Source organism: Microcebus murinus, chromosome 19 (assembly GCF_040939455.1).
Source record: "Microcebus murinus isolate Inina chromosome 19, M.murinus_Inina_mat1.0, whole genome shotgun sequence".
NCBI classification, from domain to species: Eukaryota; Metazoa; Chordata; class Mammalia; order Primates; family Cheirogaleidae; genus Microcebus; species Microcebus murinus.
In genome coordinates this window covers 7,808,619-7,821,539 of record NC_134122.1, presented here as the reverse complement: position 1 = coordinate 7,821,539, position 12,921 = coordinate 7,808,619, and the positions used below count along the sequence as shown (strand labels likewise).

At 44.8% G+C, this 12,921-nt stretch overlaps 1 protein-coding gene across 4 annotated transcripts in view; it reads left to right on the top strand.

The window, feature by feature from the left end:
- GRIN2A (glutamate ionotropic receptor NMDA type subunit 2A) overlaps positions 1–12,921 on the top strand; it is a 399,804-nt gene that overhangs the window by 309,876 nt on the left and 77,007 nt on the right. For all 4 annotated transcript variants that reach the window (XM_012785171.2, XM_012785153.3, XM_012785158.3 and 1 more), the window contains exon 12: positions 914–1,101. In XM_012785171.2, coding sequence (XP_012640625.1) covers positions 914–1,101 — 188 coding nt within the window. The remainder of the gene's footprint in view (positions 1–913; positions 1,102–12,921) is intronic.

Here is a 12,921-nt window from a genome sequence, read left to right as displayed (position 1 = left end):
TCCAAATTTTGCCTTTTTGTAAGGACGCCAGTCACAGTGGATCAGGGATTCACCCTCTACTTTAGTACAACCTCATCTTAACTATATTACATCTGTGATGACCGTATCTCCAAATAAGGTCACATGCCCAGGTATTGGGGGTTAATATTTCAACATATGAATTTGGGAGGTGGGTACAGTTCAGCCCCCGACACCCTACGACAGCAGAGTTGAGTAGTTGCAACAGAGACCGTGTAGCCCACAAAGCCTAGATTACTTTTATTACCTTGTCTTCACATAAAAAGTTTGCCAACCTCTGTGTGTGTATGTGTGTATGTGTGTGTGTGCATAAACAAAAAACATTTGCAAGGTTGTTCACCAATATGTTAACTGAGGTTGCTTCTGAATTATGGATAATTTTAATTGCATTTTAATACTGTATTATTTGGGTTTTAAGAAATGATGGTGCAATCATTTTTGGTTTATAAATAAACAGTGCGTGTATTTATTTTGGGAAAAAAAAGACATTGTTCTTATGTAGTCCCTCTCCCTTTCCTGTGCACTGCCACCAAACTCTCCTGTCCCCTAATGGTTTATTTTGTTCTGATGCAAACCTGTCTAAATAGGCCACCGTTCCCCACTGTTGGGAGTGTTAAGGACAAACACTTAGCAAACCAGCAAACTCGACTGTTTACTCACTTGGGTAGATGGATTCTTCGTGTCCTTATTTAGCTGCCTCTTGTACGTTGGAGAGAAAAGGTTCTGGCTTTTATCTCCTCATTAAAAATAGATCCTTTTATGACGAAAGGATGGAGCAGCCATGAGTCATCATCCTCAGCATGAAAGAAAGTTTGCGATGCTGGATCAGGCCTCAGGAGGACCGTGCGATGGTACCCAGCCACCCCCGTGACTCCCTGGTTTCTTGTCATTTCAGGAAGCTCGACGCTTTCATCTATGATGCGGCGGTCTTGAATTACAAGGCCGGGAGGGACGAAGGCTGCAAGCTGGTGACCATCGGGAGCGGGTACATCTTTGCCACAACCGGTTATGGAATTGCCCTCCAGAAGGGGTCTCCTTGGAAGAGGCCGATTGACCTGGCCCTGCTTCAGTTTGTGGGTGACGGTAAGACCCCGGGTGACCCCTTCCCATGGTGGGGAACTGGGGACCCTCACACTCTCTCTGTTTTCTAAGGGGCTGTCCAGTGGATGTCTGTACAACGAGTTTACTCACTGATGGTATTTACTGCGTGCCTGTCACTTGCTACCAGGGTTCTTCAGGTTGCTCTAATGGAAAGCAACGCTAGATAACTACATTTTAAAAAGGTATCCTAAGGACACAGAAGCATCATGTCCTCAGTTGCTCAGCGAATTGAGGAACGAGTTAAATAGGTTCAGAGACAGACGATCAGCAGGACAGTCCCGGTGCCTTGATGGCGGGGATTTGGGCAGACATCGTACGGTGCCCAGGACAGCCCCTACACCGGGAAACACATCATTGCCCAACCCCAAGTGTCGCTAGGCTGGAGCTGAGGGACCCTGCTCTAGAGCATGCATAAGTAGGCCACACTACGTCCTAGTCTCTGTTCTCTACGTGCTAGATTTCAAACTCCGGAGAAAAGATTCCTGATGTATTTGGGATCAAAGACTCTTTTCTGGACCCATCAGAAGTGACTAGGTGTAGGGTCACGTTGCACTAACGTTGAGTGGCTCCTGGCATTATCCCAATGAGGAATGGAGGAAAGGCAATCACTAGAAAACAGGGAGAATCCCATGGGATTTCACTATAGTTCATCCCTTAACTGCAAAAATTTTTACAGTTTTCACCCTCATGGGGCTTACAGTCCAGTGAAATCATGGCGTTTGTGGAACTGTGCAGCCAGCTGAGCCAACGGTGTCCCCAGAAGCGTTTCCTTCTGTCTCCCTTCCTACTTCACACTGGCGATCTCACTGCAGCCTGGACATGGCACCAACCTGCCATTTCCAAATAGGAAAAGCAAAGTCAGCACAGATTAGCGGGTTAACACCGCAAACGTTCTCCGTGTGAGTAGGACACAAAAGCTCAGGGCATAGGTCAGAAGCTCCATTCAAGAACAGGTGAAGGCTATATTCAGAGACGCTGAGAGAATATACTACACTTGTCCACAGTCGGGAGAGGAAAATCCAGCAGCCACTATAATCAAATGCAATACCCAGATAAGCAGAGGTTAGTGCATAAGGTTGGTGTGAACTTGAACATGGTGTGTAATTCCTCGCAGCTTCTTCTCTTCTCCCAACTCCCAGAATTAAACCCTAGATTCCCACAGTGCCGTCAAGCATTTTAAACGTGTTTTATATTTAACTTTCAAATCAGAACATCTGATTCTTTGAATTCCCCATAGGGCATTTGTACCTTCCTCAGGTCACTGGCCATGTTCTCTGCTGCGTAATAATGATTTGTGGCTATGTTGGTCAGCGTTCGCTGTGGAATCTTAGAGGCACGCAACAATAACCATTTGCTTTGCTCGTGGGAGTGCAGGCTGAGCGGAGGAGCTCTGACTCAGGCTGGGGCGTGTATGGTGGCTCTACTTTCTGCTGTAAGCCCAGAGGCCAACAGTGTGGTCTCTGCTCCACGAATGTTTATTCTGGGTCTCAGGCTGAAGGGGCACCAGTCACATAGGGCAGCCCTTGTCCTGGCTATGTCAGAAGCACAGAAAAGAGCACCTAACTGCACGTGCACATTCAGATCTCTGCTTTGTCACGTTGCTGTCTGCTAACACCCTCCTGTCTAAAGCAAGTCAGATGGCCTTGTCCATGGTCAAGGTATTGAAAGTACATGCTACCATTTATGAGAGGAGTTTTGAAGTTTTATGGCAAGAAGTGTGGACACTGAAGACTTGGGGCCAATTGCTCTGTCTATCACAGGGGTGCTTAAGCACCCTACATAGGTGAACTACTCAGCACGCAGGTGTCTTGTTTCCAGCATTTACCAAAAACCCCTGAACATAACAGGTAATTGGTCAAGGAAGGATTGAATGAATAAATACATGTATAGATGAATGGTTGGTGTTGGGATGTATTTCATTTGACAGGATGTGGTGGTATCTGTCCGTCTGGTATATGTGAGGGGTATCTGTCAATTAAGCAAGTTCTGAGTCTAGCTCTACTCACCATTGTCATTACTCTCGCAACATCTATTATGAAACAGCTAACATATTTAGGGACTAGGATATGTCAGTTGTACTGGATGCATCACATGTGTTCTTTAATTTCATCTTCATAGCAGCATTATGAGGTTACATATTGCTTATCCCCATTTTACAGATGAGAGTCAAACTCTTGTTTAATTTAATTCTCCGAGATGTCTATCAAAGGTGACTAATTAAACTCTTGAGTTGTATAAACCCTTTAGGAAGGAATAATTTAGTGCATATCCAAACTAAATCTATTGTCCCATTTACAAATACTTCTGTGAAAGTATTTATCTTTCTCAGCCTCGGTTTACTCATCTGCTAAAGGGCACAGAAATATTTACCTACCAGGGTTGGTGTGAAGACAAAATGGGAGAATACATTGTGAAGCAGGTAGCTTAGCACAGCCTCTGGAACGTAGAAATGGTTCAATAAATGTTAGCTGTCACCATCATTATCAGCATTATCATTACCACCACCATTACCATTCTCCTCCTCCTCATCATCATCTCAATAATCATCATCACTATGATAATTGTCAACACCATCATTCTCATTACCATAGCCATCACCTCCGCCATCACTGTCATCATCATCATCATCACCATCATCCTCATCCTCATCATCACCATTATCATCACCGTCATCCTCATCCTCATCATCACCATTGCCATCACCACTGTCATCATCACCATCATCCTTATCCTCATCATCACCATTACCATCACCATTGTCATCATCACCATCATCCTCATCATCACCATTACTATCACCACTATCATCATCACCATCATTCTCATCATCACCATTACCATCACCACTGTCATCATCACCATCATCCTCATCATCACCATTACCATCACCACTATCATCATCACCATCATCCTCATCCTCATCATCACCATTACCATCACCACCATCATCATCACCACCATCATCTCAATATCACTATCATCACTATCATCACCATCACCATCATCATCACCATCATCATCCTCATTATCATGAAATATCATCACTATGATAATCGTCAACATCATCATTCTCGTTACCATAGCCATCACCTCTATCATCATCCTCATCATTCTTCTCATCATTGTCACTGCCATCATCTTCATCCTCATCATGACCATCACCATCATCACTACCATCATCATCATCATCATCATCATGTCAATATCATCATCACTATCATCACCATCTCCCCCATCATCACCATCACCATCCTTCTCATCGTCGTCATCACGGTCCTCTCCTCCTCATCATCACCATAGCTGTTCGTGCACAACTCTCTTAATCAAACACAACTTCTCTAGTGTTGTTCTGGCAATAATATAATCAAGTCAGTATCATGGAAACCACCTTTGTGGTGCTGGACAGAAAACGTTCTCTTTGTGGCAAATGAAAAATGAAAAGTGTTTGCATCCGGATAGGCCAGAGGTTTGTTCCTTGCACCTGCAGAACACGTAGGTGCGCATCGATATTTCACGTCCAGTCTCCCTGCTGTCCTGGCCAGACTGTGGGGTTGGCAAATGTGTCCTCTCAGCTTCGTCTCTGGAGGCCATCTGGAGGCAACGCCACGGGAGAGAAAAAGACGCTGCTCCAGAGGGCGTCTTAAGATAATCTTCCCGGAAAGCCATGTCCAATTCTGAATGTCTCTCTAGGAGTAAATACATGAATTAACACAGCTGCATAAATATTTCACTTATCTTATGCAGCTTCGGCAGGATTAATTATGCTCTAAAATTAGACCTGTGAAGAGCACAGCGCCGAGCGGTGCCTAATTATTATTCATCCTCTAGAATGGAGTGTTTATCTCTTGTTATAGAGTAGCTTCGGTGGACGATTACGAGTCTAATAAGTGTCAAAAGTATAAAAAATGTTCCTAATGAGCTGTGTAAATATAACCTTTGAGGGGAGCGTTTGATGATCAGGGGAACCTCTTACGTGAAGCCTGCCATGCGTTTCCCTAGGAAAAGGGGCTCCCAATCTGCCTCGAGGGGTGCACGGGCTCCCAGTAACACTTTGGCGTTCTTTCCTCCTCTAATCGTCTGTGTCCGTTCTGAGACGGTGGCGTGCACCGTGGGACCTTTGGCTCTCCGTGGTTTAGTAACAACATGCTCAGGTATTTGTCAGCACTGGTCAGCACGAATACCCAATAGTTCCGTAGAGTCAGATACCTTTATAGGCACTAGTGTTCCAGGAGGAGATATCATGGTCTTTTTCTTCTTCCCTTCAAGGAAATTACAGTCCATTTGGTTGACAATATATAAACTTAAAATATCTACTCTTAAAAAGAAAAACACGTTTATAATACCTCACATGCATGAATTTGTATATGCATATATGTAGACATACAAACACACACACACACATTATATATATATATATATATATATATATATATATATATATATATATATTCTTCTTAGGTGTCTTGGGTAAATAAGAGACTGGCCAAGGAGAAATATGAGACATATTAGTTTTTTTTTTTTTTAATGGAAGAAGGAAAGGACAGAATGAGTCAGAAAGAAAACAAGTGTAGTGAGATTTAGACCAAGAATAGAACGGACCAGAGTTCACAGAAGCCGCGGCCATTTATTCATCCAGCAACCGGCAAGTCTCCGTGGGGTACCAGATTCTTCCCTGGTGCCTAAATGGTGGCACTTGCGTGAGAACATACAGACTGCGTGAGCCTGGGACTTAATGAATGGCATTTCTGGCTTCAAAGTAAAGGCGGACAGGGGATCTTTTAGGTCCCGTCTATCTCATGGATCTTGTGACATTTTTGTATAATTCTGGGATTTGAAGAGGCAGAAGGAAAATTGTAAACGTCAAAACCCTTTCATTATACAAGGGCCTGAAAAAAGATATTGAGGGGACCAAGGTTGTATATTATTCAAAAACAAGTAATGCTGAGGATAGGGAAGGAAATGATTGTTTTTGAGCCCCTACTCTGTGTCCAAACCCATGCCAACATCACACGCGATGTTCTGGTAACTCTTTATGTGACATTCCGGAGTAGACTTATTATCTCCGCTTTGCAGAGCAGGAAGATGAGGCTGGCTGGGTTACGGAAGCTAGAGCAAAGCGTCTCCCACTTTACCAGGAACAGGAGTCATCCAGGGATATTGCTAAAGCAAAGCTTTCGTTTCAGTGGGTTTGGGGTGCAGCCTGAGACCCTGCATTTCTAGCAAGCTCCTAGGTTACTCTCATGCTGCCAGTCCACGGACAACACCCTGTGCAGATTTTTTTCATGGATGTAAAAATTGAACCAAGTTCGTCTGATTCCATTTCTGATCATCTTTCCATAAGCCATGCTACAGGGAGAAATCTTAGTTGCTGGTGGCCAGGTCACCTTAGCTATAAGTAATATTTTTAAGCACTGAGAAGCATTTAATCTTTCTCTTTGTACTTTGGTACAAAGTTTTCGTGGTTGTGGATTTATTTATTTATTTATTTTTTTTTTGAGACAGAGTCTCACTTTTTGTTGCCCTGGCTAGAGTGAGTGCCGTGGCATCAGCCTAGCTCACAGCAACCTCAAACTCCTGGGCTCAAGTGATCCTGCTGCCTCAGCCTCCCAAGTAGCTGGGACTACAGGCATGCACCACCATGCCCGGCTAATTTTTTGTATATATATTTTTAGTTGGTCAATTCATTTCTTTCTATTTTTGGTAGAGACGGGGTCTCGCTCAGGATGGTTTCGAACTCCCAACCTCGAGCAATCCGCCCGCCTCGGCCTCCCAGAGTGCTAGGATTACAGGCGTGAGCCACCGCGCCCGGCTGTGGATTTATTTTTAAACTCAGAAATATATTACTCGTCCCTGAAATCTCATCTAAGTTGATTGAACAAACAAAATTAAATATATACATTTTTTATCATATATTTTATGAGCTATTGACATGGTATATTTCATTGCACTTACATCATATTTAGGTATGTATAATAGATATTACATATAAAACATTTTAAAGCTATGGTACATATGTCTCTTATATTAATATTGTTTTAATAGACTGACCAACTCAACTGATTTTGCCAGGACCCTCCCAGTTTTAAAACTAGTAACCCTAATTATATTTGGGTATATATAATAGATGTCATATGTGAAATATTTGAAAGATACTATATAGATATATAATTTTAGTTCATTGGGTTCCCTCTGTCCCTTTTGTGCTAAAACTTTGCCAGCAGTCATTTAAAGGTTCATCCAGATTGCTAACAGATTGGAAGGGACCACAAGTTCTGCTCTTGCATCAATAAGAAATCTTGCTACCACTGATGCTAGAGCTTTGGAAAACCCCAACCCAGGATAATGATGCTCACAGATCTTGGAGTGGGGAGTCTGGGAGGGGTGTCAGTGGAGAAGCCCCTCCCTATCTCTTCGTGGATCAGTGCTGGTATCCCGATTCCTTTATCTGTTGGCCACTCTTCCACTGAAACATGCAGGATGGCATTTGGTGGCCAGGGACCCTACACTGCCAGGCGGAATAGAGAGCATTTGTGTGATTGCATAAGTTCTTGTATCTAATTAGACTTCTCATAAATTGCTGTGGGCCACTAAGTAGGTTGCTAATATCCTCAGCACTGCCCTTGTCCAACTTCCCAGCTTAATGTCTTTGGGCTGACGTCTGAGTCTTGGGGAGAGCCGGACACGCCTGCAGCTTGGACAGTGATGACCACACACGCCTGTCTGTTCTGAGAACAGCACATCCCTGAGAGGCCTTCACGGCCCATCTTCTCAGGGCTGGCTTAGGAATGGCATGGCAGTGTGGGCTGAGGACATTCCTGAAGACCCCACCTCTAAATACTTTTCCCATTCAGCTTTCCAAAATTCCACCATTTGAAGTTTTATCAGATAAGCGTGGACTGTTTGATGCGGGCCCCTTTACAAATGGAATTCCTCCTCCCCTCTTCTCCTAACCCATTTCCTGATTTGACACTGACTCACCCTTCGGCCTCTGTGTCCCTCCATGAAGTCTCCCATAAAGACCTCTAAGCTAGATACTCTTCCTAGAAACTCCTTTAGCTCCATGCTTGTAGCATTCCTGTGGTATTTAGCAAAGCAAGAGAAGTGAAATGAGCAAGATAAAGGTTCTACAATTTCCTAATGGTGATACCTTGGGAAAATTAATTTCTTTGAATCTCAGTTTCCTCATTTTTAAATCAGAATTGTTTAAAGATTAAGAGTGAAAACAAATATGAAGCAACCAGCCCGGTACCTGGCACATGTGAGATGCCAGCTCATTGGTGGCATCTGTGTCCCTTGGCCCACTTGAGTGCACTGTATTGTGAGTCCCTTGAGGGCATACACCATCCGTGTCCCTCTCTGTTGCTCCTTCTGTCCCCCAGAACTCACAGCTGAGCTTGGCACACAGCAGGTGCTCAAACAACATTTGTTAAATGAATGAATGAATTTGAAAATGCTGCAGACATTTACTTTTGCAGGATTTATGTCACCACTTGAATATTGACTATTGACTATCTTCTCCAATGCAGGAGACATTGCTTTCTTTCTTTCTTTCTTTTTTTTTTTTTTTTTGGAGACAAAGCCTTACTCTGTGCCCGGAGTGTCATGGTGTCAGCCTAGCTCACCGCAACCTCAAACTCCTGGGCTCAAGCGATCCTCCTGCCTCAGCCTCCCAAGTAGCTGGGACTATAGGCATGTACCACCATGCCTGGCTAATTTTTTGTTTCTATTTTTAGTTGTCCAGCTAGTTTTTTTTGTTTTTTGTTTTTTTTTCTATTTTTAGTAGAAACTGAGTGTTGCTCTTGCTCAGGCTAGTCTCAAACTCCTGGACATTGCTTTCTTTAGGAAGGACAGTAGACAATTCCAGAGAGATGCAAGGAGGTAACCACTAAATCATTGCCTGATGTGATAATCTTCCCAAGCCTCTTGCCACTGTATTCACTATAAGACAGGTGCAAATTCCTTCATTGTTTAATTTGTGTATTATTGTAGTCATTAATCTCTTTAACAAAATCCTCTGGGATGTGTATAGCCAGCAAGACTATATATTTCCTGGCTCTTAGAACTGGAGTGAATACGAATTGCTACTAGGTCCAGTAAAAGGGAGACTGAAGCCAGAGAGGGGTATGACCTTACCCAAGGTTGTACACCGAGGAGTGGCAGAGTTGGGCCTAAACCCCAGATTTCCTGCCTCCTAGGCCAGTTATATATTAAAAACAAAACAGAACTTTTAATGATCCCTTGTCCTGTTCCTCTGGGGAAGACCTGGCCTCCGTGGTAGGAGCGAGGGGTGAGGAGGACAGTCGGGGTGTCCCCAGCCATGGAGGCCAGCGGCACGCCCCAAATCATAAAAGCCTCCAATAGAACGAGCTCTGCTGTCTCCATGCCCCTCCCCTTCCCTGCAGTGCAGTAGAGGCAGGACAGGGGAGACCACACGGACTCACAAACACTTGGTTTGTCTTAGGGAAGACCTCACTAATGGAGGAACCAGAGGCAGGTTTCCCGCCCAGAATCTCCTCAAGCGCCTATGCTTGGTTTAGATCTTTCTTTGACACACCAAGGCTGCTCACGTCATCGCACTCTCTCCTTCGTAAGCATCCCCCAAGCTCCAGCCCGAGTCCCTCCCCCAAGGAGGAGCTTGTGAAATAACGCTGTGTTGCTCCACCCTCGATTTTTCCCACCTTCACAACTACCTGTGGTCTTGTTCATTGCGATGTCATTGGCATAAGTAGAGAGCTCTAAATCCCTGGCAACCCAGAGTGACGTCTGGAGGGTTGCGTCTTAGCCGGATCCTCTCTCTGCCAAACGGGGTTGAACCCCCACTGTGTTCTTTGCTGGGTTTACCCCTGTAGTCCTAAGAACTTAAATACTTGAAAGATTCCTTCTTAATATATATATCTCTCTCTCTGTCTGTCTCTCTCTCTGTGTATTGCACGTCTCTTACCAACCAAGACTTGTTTTCCAAATCCTCTAACTTCAGACAGTAATTCAGGCGTTCGCACTTAACTGTCAGCAACATGCATCAGCACTCCTGGCTCCTCCGTGCCCACCAGATCAAAGGAGGGTCTAGGACTCGGCCTCTTCAATCAGGAACCCGGGAGGGACTAGCCAGGGATGGGACCTGCAGGGGCCCAGCAATTAAAAAACACGAGGCTGAAATCTGTCCTCCATTCTGCTGGTTTGTGATCAAGGGGGTAACAAGAGAGAGAACATTTTCCTCAGCATTTGGCAAAACCCACGGCCCAGATAGAGCCACGGCCTCTTTTTGAAGACGTGGTTTTACGGAAACACAGTCACACCGATTCTCTTACGTGCTATCTGTGGCTGACTTCACACTAAAAGCAACAGCGTGGAGTCGTTGCGACAGAGACCATACGACCTGCAAAGCCCAAAATATTTGCTGTCTGGCCCTTCACAGAAAACGTTTGGTGGCACCTGACCTAGACTGTCTAGAGAAAGGTAAGGAAGGCAGAGGAGACTTAATGCTGCTGGCTGCCCCATCCTCCTAAGGGAAGGGAGAAGATTGAGCTCAGAGACAGGAGAAAGAAAAGGCAAGTAAGAAAGGAAAAAGGGACAGAGATATATTAGGGAGAAATTAGAAGGGAAAAAAGGAAGGAACAGGAAAAAGAACATGATAAAGGATAAAGAAAAAGAGAAAAGAGCAGAATCTCCAAGGAAGGAACGAGGGAAGAAAGAGGAGGCTACAGGAGGAGAAGGGGTAAAAGGCAGGGAGTGGTAAGGCTAAGGAGGAAGGAACGGGAGAGGAGAGGCAGTATCGAGCCTGGGCATCCACAGAGCAGGCTGGATTTGTTGGGCTGAGAATCAGCCACGATGCAGGGGAAACTCAGGGAGTCTCAGGGCCGTCCACTGCCTTGTCTCAGGGCCAGGGCTGTGGTGCAAGGTACAGACCACCAACTGACTCAATCCTGCCTCGAGGTGTCTCATCTGCCTCCTGCTGGCTTCTCCTGCCAGCAGTTCTTCCTGACATAGGCCCCTGTGTCCTCAGATGACTCAGCAACACCCTAATGAGACCAGCAGCCTCTGCCCATTTAAAGAAATAAATGCAAAACAAGGATTTGGGGGCCGGGGAGGGGGTTGGGGGAGGGGAGGTGCAGAGAATCTGAGAATCCCCTTGAAGGGCATGGGGCAGCTTTCCGTTTCTCTACATGGAAGTAGTTCAAAGCTACCATGATTATTATTATTTTTATAGAAATTTATGGTAAGTAACACAGAGTGGTAACTGTGTATCACAAAATCGTCTAAGTCTTTACCTGTATTCATTTCATTTGATCCTCACAGTGATTAAATGGCACGAGTTATGATTATCAAGCCCTGTTTCGAGACGAGGGAACTGAGTCACATGTAGGTTTCGTAAGGTGTTCAAGATCACCCAGCAACTCGGCAGATCTGAGAACCTACGCAGGAGGGCTCTAGGATCTTTGCTTGAACGGTTATGCAATGCTGTCTCTCCTTTAGCTGCGGGAACCTTCATAGGCATCTTGAGAGGCAGGTTTTCTCATCTGGAAAGGCGCAGAGCTGTGATTTAAACACAGACTGGTCAGACCCCAGATTCAGTGTTCCTTCGTCTTTTACTAACAGGACACGGCTTCAGTTCCCAGCAGATGATCCCGGGCAAAATAGCTTGGCGGCAGAGGTTGAGGGTGGGAGAGAAAGTGACCTCCACGTTTTTCCATTTTTCCACGGTGAAGGAGCCCTGTCCGTGCCTCAGGCCCTGGCACCAGGGGAACAGGCTCAGCCTAATTTTTGAGATCATTCAACCCTGGCAGTTTGGGGAAAACTCAGGACCCAGAAGCAAGAGATGAGAAGGAACGAAACAAGGACAGAGTGCAACTCAGGGAAGTCAGATGTTTGGCCCCGATACGGGCTTGCTCGCAGGGTTCACAAGGACCTGCCTGGGTTGCCAGAATTGCTTATTCCCCACTGAGCTCCTTGGAACTGCATAATCCCCAGCATTTCAGAAAGTTATTGTTCCTTGCTAAAAGTGTTTTAATCAAATTGAGACTTCAAAGGCAGAAATCGCAGTAGGGGCTGAGCTAGGCTACTCTGTAAATCACCAACTTTCTAATCAAGTTAGGAAGGACTGGGTGCCTTTGGCAAATCCTGCAATTTATTCACCCATTTTTTCATTCATTCATTCATTCATTCTCCCTTCTAGTCATTCATTCAACAAAGAATAACAGAGCAGCTTCCAAATTCCAGGTGGTGGGATATAAAAATGATTAAGCACTCCTACTCTATCGCCCTTTCCTTACGAAGATGCTTTTGACATTTTTGTGTCCGATGGAACGACGTGGGGATCCTGTTGAAATATAGATAACTAGTTTTAGCCCCTCCAGAGTTATTTTTACATCCTTTTTGGGTGAATTCCAATACACCATAATATGTAAGAATCACTCTTTAGAATCACGATATTTAGTATTTAGAAACATCTTACTCTCTGATTGGCAACTATTGGCAACCAGTGGCCAACAGATCACACAATTGGGACTCCATGATATCGGGTCTTTGCCTTGTGTTTTATTCACCCTCCTTCTCTCGGGGCTCCTAACTGGGTTTACACAGAGACCTTGGTGATTGTGAAAACCTGAGAAATAACCGGTGTGGAAATAACTTGTGAACGCCAGTCTGCACAGCAGCCACGGTAAGGGCCATAGGAGATATGAGGTAGGCTATGAATGGAGGAGGTAGTCAAACAGGCTTTAATGTGAAGCTGCCTCATTCAGGAAGGATCAAAATAGACATGAAAGTTTTTATTGCTTCCAAAGATTTCATTTTCATTTATTG